This window comes from Erpetoichthys calabaricus, chromosome 14, assembly GCF_900747795.2.
Source record: "Erpetoichthys calabaricus chromosome 14, fErpCal1.3, whole genome shotgun sequence".
NCBI lineage: Eukaryota > Metazoa > Chordata > Cladistia > Polypteriformes > Polypteridae > Erpetoichthys > Erpetoichthys calabaricus.
Window position 1 is genome coordinate 94,456,729 of NC_041407.2, and position 20,411 is coordinate 94,477,139.

Here is a 20,411-nt window from a genome sequence, read left to right on the forward strand (position 1 = left end):
GCTCCGGTTTCCTCCCACAGTCCAAAGACATGCAGGTTAGGTGGATTGGCATTTCTAAATTGGCCCTAGTGTGTGCTTGGTGTGTGGGTGTGTTTGTGTGTGTCCTGTGGTGGGTTGGCACCCTGCCCGGGATTGGTTCCTGCCTTGTGCCCTGTGTTGGCTGGGATTGGCTCCAGCAGACCCCCATGACCCTGTGTTTGGATTCAGCAGGTTGGAAAATGGATGGATGGACTTAAACTGAGTACCATGAAATAAAACCTACACAGACAGGAACTGGGGAGTATTGCCTTCAGATTTGCACATGTTGAAAACGGCTGAATGTTTGTAGTTGTACAATACTGTGGTCATGGCATTATTTCCACTTGTGTGCCAGGGTTGACTTGGCTGGTTGGCTGAATACTGGGTAAGAGAGATTTTACTTTCAGAGAGTTAGTGTCAGGTTCTTCTTTGTGGCGGTCCTTAACAAGTTTGTGTCAGACTTTGCAGTGCTGGCACGTGGGGAGCAGATTTCTGGCTGAGTAGCTCAGTCACTTTGGATTCGACTCAAATTGTATTTTAGGTGAAATGGAAGTGCATCTAGCTGGATACATGTTAATTTCTTCAGACTGTGTAGAAGAGTAAAAGTGAGCCCATTTCTAGTTATAGTATTTAGGGCTTTAAATTAATAAACAGTGCTTTAGTTTCTCATGCGTAGATCATAGGATGACCCTCCAGCAAGTGTAAATTTGGCAGTATCAATTTCATTTTGTGTGGGAGAAATTATCTTTGTGAAAGTGTTGCTTCATGCACAGAGTCAAAAAAAAAAGAATTGAGCATAGATTTCATATGTTATATATTTAATATCGATGTTTGTTAGGTGATGGGGCAGGTGTTGGTAGCATCATTTTAATGATAGCTTTTTCAGCACGGTCAGCACTGCCAGATGTATTGAATGATATAGGTCTAGCTGTGTTTGTGCCATGTCATCTTCCCCTGAAGGTCACAAACTCTTTTTCTCAGCAGTAGGCGGGTCATCACACCCCCCTCCAACATCACATGAATAGAGCTCAAGCTCACAGGAGGAGCAAACAGGAGTGGGAACTTTCAGAGCTGCTGGAGCAGAGCAGGGGGCTGCCTCTCCTGAAGGAGGTGCATGCTGGCAGCCTTGGCAGGCAGGGTGTGTGCACACAACCTGGCAGAGCAGAGGAGAGATGGTGTTACCTCACCTGAGGAAGCTGCATGCTGACTCCTGGACAGAAAGCTGCAGGATCCTTCATCACAGCTGAACACCATGCATGTTCACATTGCACGGTCAGTCTTGTACTCTGTCCACACTGTAGCACTTTGTAGATTAAAATGAGACTGTCCATCAGTGGTGTGATTTTTGCATGCTGTGTTTGCTGTTTGTTTTTTTAAATTCACTTTGCATATGGGGATCTTGGAGGACTTGATGCATGCAGCATTGACTCAGTACTTCTATGGTATTGTGTGTTCTCAATGACTGGTTACTCCCAGAGCAGGGGGCCTGGAGCTGACTCTTGAGATGCAGACAGAGCGGCAGCAGGATTTTATTTCTATTGTTACTCAGGTCCTCTTTAATTACCGTGGTTAACGTTTTCTTTGCATTATGTGCAGTGGTCCCAGGCAATGTGATGGCTTAGCTAGTTTCACCCACTGTGAGGACTTTGGTAGTTAAGCCTTATAGACAAGCTGCAGTAGGCTTTGCTTGGAATGCTGGGGTGCTATGGAGCAGTATTTCCAAATTCTTTGAAAAGTTAATATCTAACCAACTAACAACACAACCTAGGAGCACAGGCAAGTCTTATCACTTTTAATCATTGCTTTGGCTTATTTTTGTTATTTTTAGTGTCTTTTCTTTTTTTTAAAAAAACAACTGAAACATTTGTTTTACAAACAAAGAGTGGCAATCATCTGGGACAGCAAAGAATGGCGGCTTCTAGTAATGTATTGTTTTGCTTCTTATTCTTTTTTTGGTGAAAGGCAAGGAGTTAATCTGTGCTGAAGCAGTTTTATGTTTACTTTGAGCTGGAGGATCGGAGTTTGGGGGGCTTGTCAGAGAGAATGGCCAGTGGATCCTTTTCATGAGCCATTGCAAATACCCACACCCCCCACCCCACTCCACCCCACTCCACCGCACTCCACTCCACTCCACCTTGAGAATCGCCCTCTAGCCCCACACCACCTCCCACACGTACGCACACACACACACAGACACAGACACACATCCCTAGAACTGCATCTCCCAGAGCACAGCTGAAAAATCGCTTTTGTTACATACAAATGCACATCAACTTGAGCATGAGCGTTGGAGGCAGCAGCCAGGGGCAACTGTCTGGGGAGCTCCAGCACTCTGCCCTCCCCCCCCTCCCCTCCCCCCATGGCCACAACTGAGTGTTAACAAATATTAGCAGAAATGTTCTTATAGTCAGGCTGATTTGTACTTCTTGGTATTTTACACACTTTGCACTGCTATGGCAAGCTATGTTGCTGATTGTTGGCCATGTGGTTAGGGGGTACACTGAGATCCTCAATTACTTTGTTGCTTCCTGGCTGTTTGTTATTCTTTTGTCCATCAACTATATTGCCTTCTTCTGTTTCTAGGGACAGGATCTCATAGGATCTCCCAAGAAGCACAGAATTAACATCATTAAAAGAGAACGCCAGGCCGCTCATTGCTGGGCTTGTCTCAGGCATCTGGGGTTCTTAGAAGAGAAACACATTTAGTTTGATTTTGCTGTGCTCAATTGGGTACTGGGGGAGCTACCAAAATCTGTTTGACACTCATGAATGAGGAACAAAGAAACATTGGTTTTTCCCTGATTTTAAATGTCTTCACCAAATACTCTTCTGTTCTCTTGAAGATTGGGCACAGATCACTACAACAGTTTGCATTATCTGTAATCACCATCTGAGTCACCTTGTATCAGAATCTGATATCTAATCCCACACATAACAGTTGATATATCAAAAATGTGGCCAAACACAATCAGTCAAATTCTCTTAAAAAAAACAAAAAAAAACGTAAACCATATATTTACTGTAAATCAGCAAAGTTTGTAGTCCTGTTTATTGTAGAATAAGAGCAAATGCATACAGAGTTTTTTTTTTCCATTTTCAGCTTTTGAGAATGCTATAGAAAGCTAGCTGTCAATAAGAAAACAAAGAGACTCTAATTCTTGGAGAACTGTTATTCTCTTAAGTGGATGTCAATAGAAAGGCACACTGGAAACAGCAATAGTTTGAACTGAAACTCATCAGGAAGATTTGTTTAACAATACTGCAAAAGTGTCAATAAAGTGTTTTCTCTAAACAAGCATGTCATTTTATAGCAATGAAATACTTGACAAGGAAGCATTATTTATGTTTTTGAATACCTTTTATTTTTTTTGTCCTGAATCAAATGTTTTTCATGACTCTGTAAATTTTTTGGAGCCCATTTTATTGTTTGTTGCTTGGTTCCCATTGGATATTAGTGGCGCGTGTCTCTGACTGTTCCCTGATCCCATTTTGTAGTAACTTTGTATGCATACAGGTACTTTAATGATGGCTGTTTGTTGTATTAAAACAGCAACCCCAGAGTTTAAATTCTCCTTGGGTTGGTGGGATTCAGAGACCAAGGGTTAGTTCAGCGTTCACTTATTCTCCCTTATATAATGTATGCCTGTGTAACCCCTTTGTAAGACTGGTGGTAGGATGTGAGCAGCAGCGAAGTGATGATTTTGCACTGGAGAGAGGTTGTTTTTCTGCTGGTGCTCCTAGAATTCTGGACAGCAACATTAGGACCTGGAGGTGCAGCCAATTTATTCTGAAGTCATTTTAACAGTCTTTATTTTCAGAATGCTCCCCCTAAAGTGTATCATTTCCAGTTTTTGCAAATTAGTGGACAATTTTCCACAAAAATAAAAAAAAGACTGAATTGATAGAAATCCCCTTGCAGACCTTTGTTCCCATTTCTACTCACGTTAATTTAGTTTTCTTCTAGCACAGGCTCTCCAAAAAAAGAAGCAGTAGAGGCTGGATATTATATTAACTTTAACAGAGTGCCATAGTGACCAACATGCCATTTAGAAATATTACTAGGGGGCTCCGCCCCCTGCTCGCTTCGCTCGCCAACCCCTGGCGTTGGGACATGACAAAGAGTGAGATGTATGAATTAGATATAGAATAGTGTGCATCTTTGGATTTTGCGCATAGAAATAACAAATAGAGTGTTTGGCATATATTAATGTTTTATTGGAATATTTCTTTGTATATAACATTAGTAGTAAAGATGGTGTCTTGTCCTTGAATGAGTCTTCCTTGGCATGGATCATTTATAATTTTAACTCTAACGTCAGATGAACGTCGAACACGTGAGAAGGCAACATTGCGTTGGAATGTAGGTGTGTTGTTTTTATCAGGACGTAAATGTAGAACAATATCTCTGTGAAATGGAGGCTCACCATCTTTACTTTGAAAGACAATTGCCACTTCATTAAAGACGGGCAGATTGTATCGTCTTGGATCTTGTTCTTTGTCCTTTATCAAGACCAAAGCAATTGTAGTTGCCGCTATACCTTCTGCATTTGCTTTTGTATTTGCCTCCTTTTCAACTTCATGTAGCATTTTTATAGACTTAGCTAATGGGTGATTGTTTATGACATGAGTGACGTTTCTCATTATAAGCTCTGTGCATTGTTTGTTTTCAGGAAGGTTCATGCGTTGATAGACTGCCTCATCTGGATCTAGGATGTAGATTTGTGCATATTTGCGTTGTTGATTTGTGTCAGGGTGCATTGTTCCAATGCGATGCAATATTTGTCCACATATGCGAAAGCAGTATGGGCCATTGCCTTTTGGTGGCCTGATATGTTTACTTTCAGGCACATCGTTAGTTAGAAGCTTCTTTAGATATTCAGGATATGAATGTAAAGGAGGCAGTCTACTCTGACGTTTTTGACAACAACGTGTAAATTCATTATTTGTATTGCCAGTTGTTTCTTCTGTGAAGTTAAGTGAATAACAATGATTGCAAATGACATTCATTAATCCCAAAGAATTTTCCTCAATAGTGGATTCCTTATTGAAGGCGTTTTCAGCCATTTGGCGTAAGCGTTTAACAGGTGTGTGGCGTTGATGTCCGCGACGGGCATGTTTTGCTTTTTGCGTTTGATTGCCTTTTTGTTGCATGTCCATTATTTGTGACGCGCAATTTTTTTCTTTTTTTTTATTCGCCTCCGCTTTGCGCAAAGTCCGTTTCAGTCTACGCCGTGCATTGTTTGTATCGAGCCTTGTCCGTTTTTGTATGTCAGTCATTTGAGCTTGGTGCTTTTCGCGTCTTCCTTTTTTTTTCTGTCAGTTCATTTGCGCGTTGTTCACGTCTCCGTTCATTTATTCTGTCTCTTCGCTCCCTTTTTTGTATGTCTGACACGCGAGCTCTTTTCGGTTTGAAATCGTGCTTCTTTCGATGCAGCACTTTGACATGCGCGCTGAATGCGTCTACGTGCATTGTGTCGGTCCATTTGGGCACGTTCCCGTTATCCTTTCCGAATCGTTTTGTACCCGTGACCGTGTATTCATGACTTGTTTCTTTCTCAGCATGCGAAATATGGATAAGTAATAAGGAGGATCGCACTCACTGTTAATATGTATCCTTTTCTGCAGTTGAACGGTTAATAGTGCTTTATTGAAAGGACATCCACCTATGCTGACACCTATGCCGACACCTATGCTGCCTAGTGTGAAGGTGTCGACTTTCACTTTAGAATATGTGGCTTTGGGTGTCACTTCTTATGGATGTGTGGGGGGGATTGTTGTTGCGCGAGCGTCTTCTTTCTTTTTGTGTTCCTGTGTCTTGTTTGAATCCCCCTCTTTGTGTGTGTCCCGTCCCTTGCTTGTAGGGTCTGTGGGGTGGTTTTGTGTTGTTTTTTTTTGTCTTCCATGGGCTTGTTGAATCCCCCTCTTGGTGTGTGTCCCGTCCCGTCCCGTGCCTGTAGGGTGGGGGGGGGTGTGTGGTCATGCCTTGCTGTTGTGCGCTCGTATGTTCTTTTTTTTTGGTGTGTCTAGTTTCGTGTGCAATGTGTTTCGTGCTTTCCCCGCGTTTGACTACTTTTATATGTGCCTTTTCCTTTTTTCGGTGCGTGCTCACTCCTTGTTTCTGTGGTCTTGTCCGCCTCTCGCGGCCCCTCATCCGCCTTTGTCGCCCTCTTTTGTCCACCTTTCTCCGACTCTCGCGGACTCTTTTTGCGCCTGCGCCTCTCGCGGACCCTCATCCGCCTCTCTCGCCCTCTTTTGTCCGCCTTTCTCGGCTCCTCAGCCGACTCTCGCGGACTCTTTTTGCGCCTGCGCAGTACGTCTTTTTGCAGCTACGGCCCATGGCCGGATGTGCCTGCGTCCATCATCCGGTTTAGCATTCTCGGTTAGTAATATGGATAAACTGTTGTACTTTCCATTTATTTTTATTATTTACAGTAGTTGAGATTTTTTTTATCTAAACAAACTTATACAGTAAGCTGTCAGTGCCCCTGTTTTGAAGCTGCTAGTAAAATCTGAGCAGAGAGTTGGGTTTGTTTTAACTAACCAGATTTAATGAATTGCTGAAGTTTGGCATCTCTTAGGTTACGTCTCTAATATTATAATGACATTTTTAAATGAAAACAATCTCCAGCCATACTAGTGTTTGCATACTGTTAATGGAAATATCTCCATCACCATTAAAATGACTGAACCTCTACATGACTTTTGCCTACACTGGGCATGCGTAAAAATCCTTGAAGAGATGGTAATGCCACTAGCCACAGAATTTATCGCAAAAATAGCGAGACTGGTAAATTATTTTCCTGTTGTGCATGTATAGAGCATTTAAACTGTACAAAGTGCAATTTAGATATATAGAGGTAAGCAACACAACAAGCACCATGGAAAGCACCTTTTCTGTAGCCACTATGTTAGAATGTAAAGGGTGACCAGTTAGGAAATGAAACGTTGTAATGAGAAAAACATAATCAAGGAAGGGCTATATAATAAGTGTGAGCATATCAGAGCACAATTAGAGTCTGCGTTTTTAAAAGTTTATACTTTTACCCCTTCAGTTTGTAATGCTGAGGTGCTTCCAGAGTTATAAGGCTCTGGAGAGCATTTTCAAAAGTCTTCATGTTCGATATTTAAAATGCTGGTGTAGCATAGACATCAGGTGAAAACAGAGACTAATGTCTGCGTTTTTAAATGAAAATGTAGTAGGTAGGGTGGAAGTAACCTTAATGGGCAGCTATTTTTGCCCAATTAAAAAGCTTAAGCAAACTGCATGATGCTTCTGACTGATGAGAGTCTGGTCCTTCGTTTATGTGGCCTGATGCATCAACAGTGTAGAGTAATAAGCAGTTAAAAGGGAAACATAATAATTCTTTTAAAATTTTCATTAGGGTACATAAAAAAAATGAATTCAACTTTAAAAAATTATTTAACATAGCTAATGATGTAAAATAATCTGTTTTAATTCACTGATTAGTTTTTGGAGATGGGCAAGTGTTGGCCAGTATAACGTACTGTATAAAATGTTATGTTTTTTTCCCGTTTGTAATATTGGAGGAGTGTGTGACATGATGAAGTAACGGCTAACATTTACACTGAACAGTATTTTCCCCAGCATTGCTTAATGAGGACTTTAATCATTGAAATTATAAAACTGTTTTATTATGTGTATGTAATTATGCCCTGTGATCATGCAATTAGTTTTTATTTCATATAGTATCATTAACAGCATGCACCATCACAAGGTACTTTATCATGCAATATTAAAGTTAACAATCAAGCTATATTATAGTAGATATAAACACAGACATAGCAGACATAAGAAGTGCACAATAGATAGACCCCAGCGGGATCCGGAAATATGCCTGACAGATTTGACAGAGCAAGTGTAGGAGCTTTATATATTGAATATACAGTAGCTATGGTGCAACATTATTATAGTTTTGCCTTTCTATGTTAGTTTTTAATTCTAGATTTTTTATGACCTTACTTTTAAATTCAGTTTAGTTTTAGTTTTCCTTTATCTTGCATTTTTAGTTTTAATTTAGTTTTTATTTCACAAAGACATTTCTGTTTTCTTTTTATATCTATTAGTTTCAGTTTTAGTTTTAGTAATTACTAGCTGTTCCCTGCGGCTCTGCCAGTGTAGTCGTGAAACAGGACAAACTTTAAAAATCAGTAAAAAAAAATTTTAAAAATGTAATTTGCATTGAAAAGAATTTATATTGATAGCTTTTGTATCTGAGGGCCTCTTGATATACAATATTTTTGGTTTTGCTGTTGGGGTAAGATTGTAGCTGTGATCTCTTTGCCAGAAATGTACAAAGTTGGCAAGGAATCTCTGGCCAAGCAGAAGGTAAGTACACTCCATCATCAAACATTGCCACTGTATCCGATCTTGTTCAGCTCTGACAGGAGAGTGTCCCCCGCGTGGGAAGAACAGCACGTGGTTGTGATATCTCTGCCAATGAGCAGCTATCCTCTAAAACACACGTAGCTCTGATCTCTCTCTCAAAAACGTCAAACATTACTCTTTAACAATCTCTAGGTGATAATGTATGATGAACAAACACGTGGGTAGAGCAACTCAAATAAAGGCTGGTGCATAAGTGAGGAGGGCCCCATCCGGCTCCCTACTCCTTAGGTCCAACCTCCCCCTGTCCTCAGCCTGCAGCATCTCTCTTGGATTTGTGCAAATAAATCGGTGCCACAAGCGATCTATGATACTTAGCACAATGAGAGAAGTCACAAAATCAACCGGAATGTTCAAGCAAATTATAGAAAAAACCCGATCTTAATTCATTAAGTAGTTCTCTCATGAAAAAGGGTTAAACAGACAGATGTTGGATTTTATATATATAGAGGTGGTATGGATAAAGAACTACTATGGAGCTTAGTTTTGTTTCACAATCAGACAGAACTGTAGACTTAATGGATTTGGATATGTTAGTGGAAGCTTACTGCACTACATGGTTTACTATCTGGTTTTGTTTTTGTCTGATAAAAACCAGCATTATCAAAACCAGATACTGAATATGAACCATTTTCTACACTTTTATTATATTTTAAAATATAATTCTATTCCATTTGTTCTGAACAAATGTGTGCTGATTGTTGGCACTTTTTATCTTTTCCTTTTATTGGCCAAGATAGGCCAATTTGTAATGAAATGTAGATGAATTTTACTCTATAAACGTCTATACCACACAGCATATTTCGCTCCAAGACAATGTGCTTATAATGAATGCCTTCAATATTACATTCAAAAATATCCCATACTGGGCTTTTTATTTTCTACCAGCCATATTGATCTCTGATTCCATCTCAGGCACATACAAGTTATAGACAGAATTTTGCCACAGGCAACAGGGCTCTTTGGCTTGAATCAGTGTGTAGACCCCACCTAGCTGTTTTGAGGGACACAAAGAAAAAACAAGTATTTAGTGTCAAGGTTAGGGGTGATAAGACTTGAATAGCCCATGCATAAGAACAGTAAACCCTTAATGAGGAGAGCAAGAGTAGGTAATAGGTGTATGGACGGGCACAAAACGACAGTGACAGCATCTGAGATTAGGAGCAATATATACATTATCTAAACCTGTTTATTCAGAGCAGGATGGCAGGAAATCTGGCCAGGAAACCAGGAAAAATCCCTGGAATGCAATATGTATGATATGGCTGATGTTAAGAACAAAAAGAATATGATATTTCAACTATCTATTTTGAGAGAGGGAGAAAAAAGGGTGACAAATATTTTAAAAAATAATTCTGTTTCTGGATTATTTTCACAATATCAGGTATTTTCAGCTGTGAATATAAACTAAAAAAAGATAAATTAATAAATATAGAATAAATACAAAAACACATTAGTATGTTTAGTTTTTCGCCAGTTGGCAGACTCTCTTCGCCTACCTACCTGTAGTTCAGTAAAGACATTGCCAGCTCAGGAATTTTACGTTTGTATCATATTCATTGTTAAATGACTTCTTTAAAGCAAAGGTGATTGGTCAGTAACAGTATGCTGATCATGTATGATGGCCTAGTCAGTCTCTCAATCAGCACATTTTATTTTCAGAACGAATTTCTCCTTTGCAAAGTGGCAGGTGAATTATTGTCAACAAAACGCATACACCTGAGAAATAAACTGAAACGTTACTCACTTATGATTTTTCTGTCCATACGGTAAAGGTTTTGTTGACCAGCACATTCTGATTTAAGGCTTTTGAATTAAATCTTAATATACAACCAGTACAAAGAAAGGCATTTTAAATCGTTTTCTATTTCACACGCTTTTCGATGCCCGTATTCGGCATGCTCTGTCACCACAACTCCTGTGTAAACACCCGCCCTCTGTCACCAGCCGCCAATCACTGGATGAATATATGTGGACAGCTTGTGGTGGAATACTTTCTGTTTTAGAGTTAAAAGTTACAATCTTTAAATTTTAATGGCAAGAGTATTAATTCAAAAACGAAAAGTAAAAATATTTTTAGTACTGTATATTATTATTTTATTTCAGTTAGTCTTTCCAGCTACTTTATTAGTTTTGTTTAGTTTTACTTTTTCATTTTGGCTTTGTTAAGTATTTTATTTCAGTTTACGAAAATGTTTTTTTAATAATAGTTTCAGTTTTGATTTTAGTTTTCGTTAACTATAATAACCTTGCTATGGTGTAAACTTACAAAAAATATCACTAGTTTACTCTGAGGTTACTGTCTTAACGCTCATTGCTGTCAGGATTAGGCCCTGGCTACCAATTACCATAAAGAGAAAAAGGAAAAATTAACGCTTGAATGGATTATTGAAGGAAACCTGAGCTATTAAGCTAAACAAACAGACTTGATGTGCTGAATGGTCTCCTCATATTTGTCAAATTTCTTATGTTCTTATGTTCTAAGGTTGAGGTGGCATTTTGTCTATAGTATGTGGAGTATCTCAACTGAGGTAATATTACTGCTAGCCTAGATTAAGCCATGAGCTTTGACAACATCTGATTAAGATAGCTTGTCTACAGAGAGGTCAATGTCCACACATGAATGTGAGTAAATCTGCCATTCTTGTAGGTGATTTTCTAGTTAGGGAAAGATACAGGTTTCAGTTTTATGACCCCAAGAAGGTCAGCTGTTTCACCCAGTGTTCAATGGCATCTGGCAAAGAAAAGCTTCTGGTGACAAGCAATCCTTCTGATTTCAACAACCTACATACACCATTTGTCAGAATGGCCAAACCTGAAGGAGAAAAAATAATACTGTTTACAGTGTTTCAAAGAAATAAATAAATCCTAGTAATATGCTTATCATTGTTCAAAGTCTCGAATGTAGCCCGCCTTCAACACTTCTCGACAACAATCATTGATTTCAGGAAAATGTTTGAATGTTTTCTCAAAGAACTGTATCTCAGCCCTGGAAAAGTGGAATATTAAAGATTTGTTGGGTTTTTTTTTGGGCTTCCTTTTATTTGGTTTGGTACTCCTTTTTTGTCAATTCCAAATATATACTTTCTAGCTTGCTAGGATACCTTCTTTTCAACTAAGCATTGAAAATCAGACTAATGAAATCACGTGTAGCTTTCCTGGAGACATCGTCTTCACTTCTTTCAATGACTTTGGCTTGTAAAATGTGCTTCTTGTAGGCAGATATTCTCAAACTGTAAATTATTCACTCCTCTGTTGTACTTACACATTTGACTAAACTAAAGCCAACTAAGCACTAAACCACTTGTGTTTACGCCTTCTGTGTAAAAATCAGTGAGGAATGAGATAGAAAGTCCCCTTGAAGAAGGTGTTTTTTGAACCTGATTACTTAAGTCAGCGTTTCTCAACCTTTAAGTATATGAGACCCGAGTTTTCATAACAGTTTTAATCGCGCACCCCCCCCCCAACTTTTTTTTGAAACCCTAATAAAATATATTCCTATATTTTTTGCTGTTGATACACTGCTACAAGTTTAAAATTTTCCTACGAATAGCGAAATTATGCCACATATGGCAACATTCACACCCACTTTTTTGTTACTTCCACATAGTTTGAAAACCGCTGACCTAAGTCAGTTTCAGATCACCTTAGCACCCCAGCACTATGCCCCCACTCTGACTGAATGCTATAGTGATGAATTCTGATGAGGATAAAGGCTGTGTGTTGAACCCATTACCTGTTAGTGCATACTCAGCAAATCGCTTCACCCACTACAGTTAGACACGAGAATCTTTATGCTCTAACATGTTGCTTAATATAAAATAAACGTTAACCAAATAAATAATTGGCAAACAAAATTGTCTTTTTTCCCCATCAAAAGAAAATCATTCTAATAATGGACTTTCAAACAAGAAAACATTATTCAACCCAAGACGTTAATGCTTCTTCCTAATCTGTTGAAAATTATGAAATTAAAATTCCCTAAACTATTTAAATAAAATCGTACTACCTTCTGCCTGTCTTTGTTTGATGCTATGTATCCATTTCACAAACTAACAATTTAATTTCAACCCTCAGACATAATCTGGTCTGATTCTTTGTTCACCAATTACATATTGCCTCTGAACAGATTTTCATGAAGTTCTGCATGTAGGATGCTGTTGGTCCAAGTTAAAATGCAGGCTGTATGCAGGGGCAGACCTACTATGAAACTAATGAAGCTTGAAGGCAACCCAAAAACTGCATTTTCCAAAACAGCTTAGTCAATATTAATGAAACTATTCATGTATAATAAAGATGAACCAACCTAAAATTGAGTCCATGTGGTGTTTCACATTTTTCATCAGGAAGGGTGGTTGTAATGGGGGTGGGATGCAGATCAAATGAGTTGAAGCTCATGAAATTTTGCATGCCTTTTACTGTTGATACTTGATATCTAGACTAGTCTTTAGGACCGTCCAAAAGTTCCACCAAGAAACAGGGTTGTACTGGGGTTGGAATGGCTCGCCCAAACCAAAACTATGTTATCATGCCAATATGGTTCAGCAAATGGAATTGAATTTAGCATACTCTTCAGGTTTGGCACTGCTTACAGTGAAGGCTCCCACAACAGCAATTCAATGGAAACAACAGTGAGTGGGGAGTGAGACTGACAAAAAATATGCATCACTCAAAAACTGCTATGTCTGCTTTCACAAAATTTTGTATTACATTATTATTCCTGCAAAGTAAAATTTCAATGGGGAGTCATAACAGGAGGACGAATCCCAGAAAAACCATGCCGCACTGCAAAACAGCTGTGTGAACATTCATGTAAATTTGCAAGTATATTACAGTTTACTCAACGTAATGTACAGAGTTTATGGAGGTTCTAGAGTTTTATCATGAATAAGAGTTCAGTAGTGGGAACAACACAAAAAACAATAGTTTTACTTTACTTATGTGTCATATTAATAATGATTCTGTTATTCAATAAGCCATCCAATTTCTTAATGTGGGATTAAACATCAATTTTTAAAACCACAGTAGACCAGGAAAGAAAAAGACGTAGTGCAATAGTTCCAAATCTAGCAGGAAGTTAACTAAATTATAGATTCTAATCAGATTGAAAAAGAACAAATTCTATACTCATGAGAGTAGAAAAATTAATGATTCAGACAGGTAGTGTAGCTGACAGATGGGACACTTGCATTTCAGCCAGCAATGACAAAAGTGACAACCTGGAACACACACAAATATTTGCTTTCTTACCTTACCCCATTATACAAATATACCTGGGCAATGCCTTGTACGTCAGGTAGCTGAATAATAATAATATTAATAATTAAACATATCATGATAAAATATAGATCACCCCACTGTGAGGAGGAGACCACCTGAGTCTCTTTAATGCAGACTAGATGGTGTCTGCTGTACTTTTTGTATTTAACCCATGCACACTCAGTAAACACTGCTGCTTTTCAGATACTAAAGGCCTTGTTTACACATCATACCTGTTTTGTGGTGCTTGACAACGCATATGTATTGCCAGGTGTATCGGAGCTGGACATGCCAGTGGAGCATAACATCATTAAGGGCGCCTACAGAGGAGTTGCAGTCACGTGCACATGTTTTATGATATTGTTTTGACAGTTGACTTCTTTATGTTTTGTTGAAAGCAGATGCTAATTCAGCTCTCCTTTGAGGAAGTGCACATCTCCTGTCACAGTGAATTGTATATTGGAAAATTCGGTGTCAGCATTGCACATTTGAATCTCACTAGGAGGTCATCCACAGAGTACGTGTTGTCAGGCAGGTGCTGGAATGGAGTATATTTATTTATTAACTTGGGAAATGGTAATTAGATATATTTTGCCTACAAGGTTGATTATTTTTTTTCATGTTGGAAGTATAAAAAAAGCATTTTTTTAGCTGAGTCATGTGGGCTGGGTGATGCTGAAAAGACATCTGACTGGAGAAATATGAAACCTACTGGCATCAGACAACCAAAATATTATGGGTGTGTCATCTTTTTAATGTTTCCATGGCAGCACCTTAGCCTTTATGTGTATTTACTTTTGTGGTTTACAGGTGAACACCATCCTGAAGGCCTTTGCTATTAGCAGCTAATAAACATGACAAACATTTAGATATTGTACGAGCATGGGAAGGTTAAGTGACTTACTAAGGATCAAACAGAAGGATTATGATGGGATTTGAACCTGCAATCTGGTGATATCTCTTCCAGCGTCTCAACCACAGGCTGTAAAGGATTACATGGTATGGCATAGTGGTAACACTGCTGTCTCAGATATTCTGGGCTGGGCACTGTCTGTGTTTCTCATTGCTTCTGCATAGGTTTTGTCCCCTATTGCAAAAACATTTCTTTAGTTAACTGGCATGGTATGAGTGAGTGCACGCTGTGATGGAGCATCTGTCCATTCAAGATAATAAGACAAGTGAACAGTTGAAATATGAGCACATCTGAGCATGGGTTATTTCATTTGTGAAAAGCACACCTAAGTGGTTTAGTGATTGGACATAAAGTTCCTGGGTTCAGCCCTTCTGAGCAAGTCACTACCATGCATTTAACTCTGGTGGGTGTTTTTAACTGTGATAACAAAGTGAAATCATGCTTAGTCTTACTGCTTCACAACTGTAGGGAATCTTCTTTACTTCCAAGTATGGTCACGGTGCAGAGCTTATATATTTTCGACATGTCTCATTTGCTTGTTTCCAGGTACTCCAATTTTTCCTTTAATATCACAAACAAACATGTGTTACTATAGGTTAACTTTGAACTCTTAATTGACCTTGGCCGAAGCGTGTTGTGTGTGTGAGTGTACTGTGTGGACTGGCACCCCTTCAAAGGATGGTTCACTGCCTGAGCAGCACCCCCACAACTTTGAAATGGAAGAGGTGGATATTGTTTTTGTTTTTTTCAATAATCTAAATTGGCCATCTAAGTTGATGTAATTCTTCTGGAAGTTTTTTGCTCCATCCAGTTTCTTAATCATCTTACTGTTAATTAGAAATATTATTTAATGGAATGACTTGTTACTGCTGTCATAATACCTTGTCAGACATATATTATTGATTTTCCTTTTCTAACAATGTCATTATTATGCTTATGAATCTTGGATAATTAAAACCTCTTAGTCCTTCATTTTGTATCTGTTTTTCCCTGAGTATTTTTTAAAAGAAGATTCTTATGATAAACACACCAACCTGCTTATTTTTTGGATTGTTTGTTGTTTGCAGCTCCAGCTTAATCAGTGGCTGCTTATGGAAAAAATATCAACTAAAGTAATCTGTTCAAGACTAAAAGAAGCCATTATATTTTCTGAATCTTAACAAGTCACGCCAAGTCAAGTTAATTTTGCTTTTGTCTAGTGCTCTTCACTGAGTGCAGGCTCAGGGTGCGGTAACAGGTTTACAGGTAAAATGCAAATTCCCAAATTTTATAAATTACATGAGGTATACACACAAAAATACAAACAACTTTAAACATGCAGTAAACAAAGCAACATCAAACTAATTACTACATAAGGATCTTAACATTATTGTCTGTTAATATTGTTGTCGAGATATGACATAGTTGACAATGGAAAAGAGGAAAGTAAAAAGTCCAGTCAAGATTATCTCTGGAGAAAATAAACTTCTGAAGGGTGCACAGTCAGTTAAAATACAAAGTCAGACAATCACTGTCTTGGACGCCCACCCCATCCTGTTGATTCTACAGTATTATGAAAGTTTGTACTGAGCATTCTAATAAGATGACAAGATCCTTTTCAACCTTGGATTCTAAGGTTCCTATTATCTTTGGTGTCTATCCTTTGAAAGAAAAGCCGTGGCACAAATTCCTAAAACAGAATACCAAGAAGAGAAACAGCCTTGTAACAGTTCAGAATTGCTGCAATGCTTACAAACAGAACAGCTAATCAGCAGCTCTGATCAGGGTATACTAAACTAAAGTAATACGTTTTCAACCTGGATTTAAAATTTGAGATTGAAAGGCATCTCTTCTAAAAGCAGGCAGATCATTCCACAACTCTGGTGCTACTGTAAAGTAATGGTCACCCACTGTTGTTTTATTAATCCTTGGAATCTTTAGTAATGTGGCATCTAGAGATCTATACGTTCTGGTGGGTACGTTGGTGCTTAGCCATTTAAAAATGTATGTGTAGGATGGAGGATTTCAACATTAGCTCTAAGCTTAACCTTAAACCAATGTAAAGACTTTAGTTTTTTTATTAATCCTTGAAATCTTCAGCAAATTGGTATCTTGAGATCATAGTACACACTTAGGTTTGTATGTAATGGTAAGTTCAGATCCGTAAGTGGGGCCTGGGCCATTTAAAACAAAACTTTATATGTAAGCAGAAGAATTTTTAATTCAGCCCTAAACCCACCTGGGATCCAGTATAACAGACTAAAGGCCATGTCACATTAGACACTGTTTCCAGTGATTTTAAGTCGTAGACTTCATTTACATAATTTTAATGAATCGGTGGCAGTCACCAGCACACTCCTATGAATTCACTCGTGTATCGTGACTCACTTCAACTAGTCCACAATTCACCCCAACAAAATCAAACAATCTGTGAGGTTCATTTCGGTTTTGTCAGATTTTTGACAAATTTGGTTGTGTCTTTAGTCATATGGGCAGGCGGCTCTGCATGCATGACAGCGGACAACCAATGAATGCTTAGCCAGCAGTGCAATGCATATAATGCAGCGAGGAAGGAACCTGGATGTTTTGGATATCACAAACAGAAGAAAAGCTTGTCTGTCTGTTGTCTTGTGTTTTATACAATTACAATACAATTTATTTTTGTATAGCCCAAAATCACACAAGAAGTGACGCAATGGGCTTTAACAGGCCCTGCCTTTTGTCAGCCCCCAGCCTTGACTCTCTAAGAAGAAAAGAAAAAACTCCCAAAAAACCCTTGTAGGAAAAAAAATGGAAGAAACCTTGGGAAAGGCAGTTCAAAAAGAGACCCCTTTCCAGGTAGGTTGGGCGTGCAGTGGGTGTCAAAAAGAAGGGGGTCAATACAATACAATACACAGAACAGAACAAATCCTCAATACAGTATAAAAAAAATTATAAGTATGGAGCAGAATTTAACAGTAGATGATATCACATAATATGATTTGGATTTGTACCACTACAAAATGGGAAAAAAAAAGAAAAAAGGGCAGAAATTGCACCTGAACTTGCCATACCTGTCAACCCTTCATATAGCACTGGCTCCATCAGGCAGCACGCTATTGGTTGTCAGAGCATGGCGGTGCTGGAAAATCGGCAGGCAGTTGGCAAACCTGACATACCCTACGACTAAAGGTAACAGCTTTCAGAACAGGAGTTATGTTGTCATGCTTCCTAGTTCTAGTAAGGATTTATGCAGCAGTGTGTTGAACTAACTGAAAACTGCATAAAGAATCATTTGAACAGTCTTGTCCCCTGTGATTCAAAAGTGAATTAAGAGGTTTTGAGAACGTCAAGAATATTAAAATGTAGTACAGTTTGCTTGATTCCTGTGTCTCCACACACTGCATAGATTGGATAGACATGAATGTCACTTAGCAGTCAGTTTGAGCCATCAGCTGTTAATTTATCTTATTTCTTTCACAGTTTAATATCTAATTCCAGATTGAATGGCATCAAATTCTATTTTGACAGAACAGGTTCAGATTCAGAAATTACCCTTGTAAGTGGCACCGCTGTATCCCAGGACATACTCGCCCACTCACTTGTATGGTACCAATGTAAAATAATTAATTAACCTAACATCTCCATCTTTGGGATGTGGATGGAAAATTGTAGAAAAATCCATACAGACACAGAGAGAACATGGAAACATGCTACCAGTATCTGAGTCAGGACTTGAGCCTGGGACACTGGGACTGTGAGACAGCAATGCAACTCACTTTCAAACTATGCAGTCTTAACCAATAATTATATTTTGTCTCATCATATTACAGGATATCCCACCATTGACTCAATATAACAGGGTTTCCCAGCATTATTTGAGTGATCGGTCGTCCAGTTAAAAAAATGAATCTCACTCATGTAAGTGTAAAATCATTATAAAGAGTATCAGTTCTTTAAATAATGCTCAGTTGTGCTCACTCCTTCAGTCTACTCAGGTTTACAGAGTTAGGTTTACAAAGGAGAGAAGAATTTCTCGGTCACGTGCCATGGTGTTAGCAGTTGGACTGCCATTTTAAACTGGGGATTCACTGAGAAGACAAAGATCACCCTGATGCAGCAGGACTTTCCAACTCTATGTTGTTTGTGTCCGCACAAAGTAATGAATGTTCTTATACTGTATGTGAAGTATATAATAGTGATAAGAGTGCCCTCTATTGGGGTATCAATGGTAGTACTATGGAAAGTATCGGGAAATTCTAATGCTTTTGCTGTTTAAATAATATTTTATCTTTCAGTTTTATAGACTTCTGCAAAACACATTTATACATATATCATGAAAGTTGAATATTTTTTTCCAGTTGTGATTGTGCCATGTTTCTTTAATGGTGGAAATGAATTCTTGTTTAATACTAATCAATGTGTTCAGTATATACCATAAAAGTAACATGGTCTTAATATAGAATCATGCATATAATATATAAAATGTGTGTAGTACATGGCAACATAAAGTGTTTGAGGTGAGGAGTGGTGTACTGTAGTGTAGTTGTTAAGGCATTGTGCTCGAAACTACAAAGTTGCCCCACCAGTCCCAGCTTCTGAATCAGTGTGTGACCCTAAGTCAGTTAACCAACCTCCCTGTCCTCAGCTGTAAGGAGTACTTCTCCTGTATGTCTCCTTGAATTATTATTGTTATTAACAACTGTAAAATAATGATAATGTGTAAAAAAAAGCATGCTCTCTCTCCCTCCCTCTATATTTATATCTCTATTATATAAAAAAATCCTGGGATGAGACAAGACTTTTTTCAAGAGATTTTTCCAAGTCCCGCGAGACTAGACTTTGGCCATGAGATTTTTTCAAGTCCCACCCTCCTCTCAACCATTTTCAACCACACACATGGCCCCTTCACTTCTTATTCATGTGAATGCTTTTGACAGACACAGGTCCTGCGATCTCAGCTCTTATACATTTTAACGTTGTCCTCACTTTAAGTTCCCAGTTAAAGAATGCATATTATATCCAAATCTTATTGAAGAATTTCATCACAAAGGGTTATCAACAGAAAAAATGAGTACACGGGCAATCCTAGCACCGAGAAACGATGAAGTCAAACGAATTTACACCAAAAATGACGATCGGTTACACGGCAAATTGGTTAAATGCGTATCAATAGACTGAGCTGAAACAGTTGGTGGTGATGGTGCGGAAGTTGAAAACATCAACTTACAATATCACGAAGAATATCTACAACCATTAACGCCGTCCGGTCTTCCACCACACAAATTAGTGTAGCAAGAAGGATGTATTCAAGAAAGGTAATGTAATACATCTTCCGTGGATAACATTAGACAACAAAGGAGATCTTGATATGCCATTCATATTAAAACATTTACAGTTTCCCATTAGAATAGCTTTTGCAAAGACAATTAACAAATCTCAGAGCCAAATATTCAAAAAAGTCATTTTATTTAATAGAAAGAAATGAAATGCACTCATGGGCAGTTATACGTTGCATTTTCACGATGTAAGTCTAAACACAGAATCAAAATTCAATGCGATATTGATGAAAATTTAATTCAAAAAATTGTTTTTGCTGAAGATATACAGTAAAAGTGTAAATTTAAAAAGGATTTGCGTGTTAATCTCAAAGCCAAACAGAACTAAATCATATTACACAATGAATAACTAACGCAACATGAAACATAATTTACTTTCAAATTATTACATTTTACTATTTTTTAATATAGTTAATTACTCGCTGTAATGTAAAATAGTTACTTCTATTATGCATATGTAACAATTCCCATGAAAATAACAATCTGTTTAAATTGTACACCCGCATCCCCATATGCGAAT

At 38.2% G+C, this 20,411-nt stretch overlaps 1 protein-coding gene across 10 annotated transcripts in view; it reads left to right on the plus strand.

The window, feature by feature from the left end:
• The window catches only part of LOC114664492 (trafficking kinesin-binding protein 1-like), an 83,489-nt gene that overhangs the window by 22,360 nt on the left and 40,718 nt on the right, over window positions 1-20,411 (plus strand). For 3 of the 10 annotated variants that reach the window (XM_051936464.1, XM_051936462.1, XM_051936463.1), the window contains exon 1: window positions 1,082-1,290. The exons of 4 other annotated variants lie outside the window; for them this stretch is intronic. In XM_051936464.1, the coding sequence (XP_051792424.1) occupies window positions 1,271-1,290 (20 nt within the window). In that variant the 5' untranslated portion in view covers window positions 1,082-1,270. Of the gene's footprint in view, window positions 1-1,081; window positions 1,291-14,543; window positions 14,681-20,411 lie in introns of those variants that run through there. 3 more of the 10 variants (XM_028818612.2, XM_028818610.2, XM_051936461.1) reach the window with 3 other exon arrangements.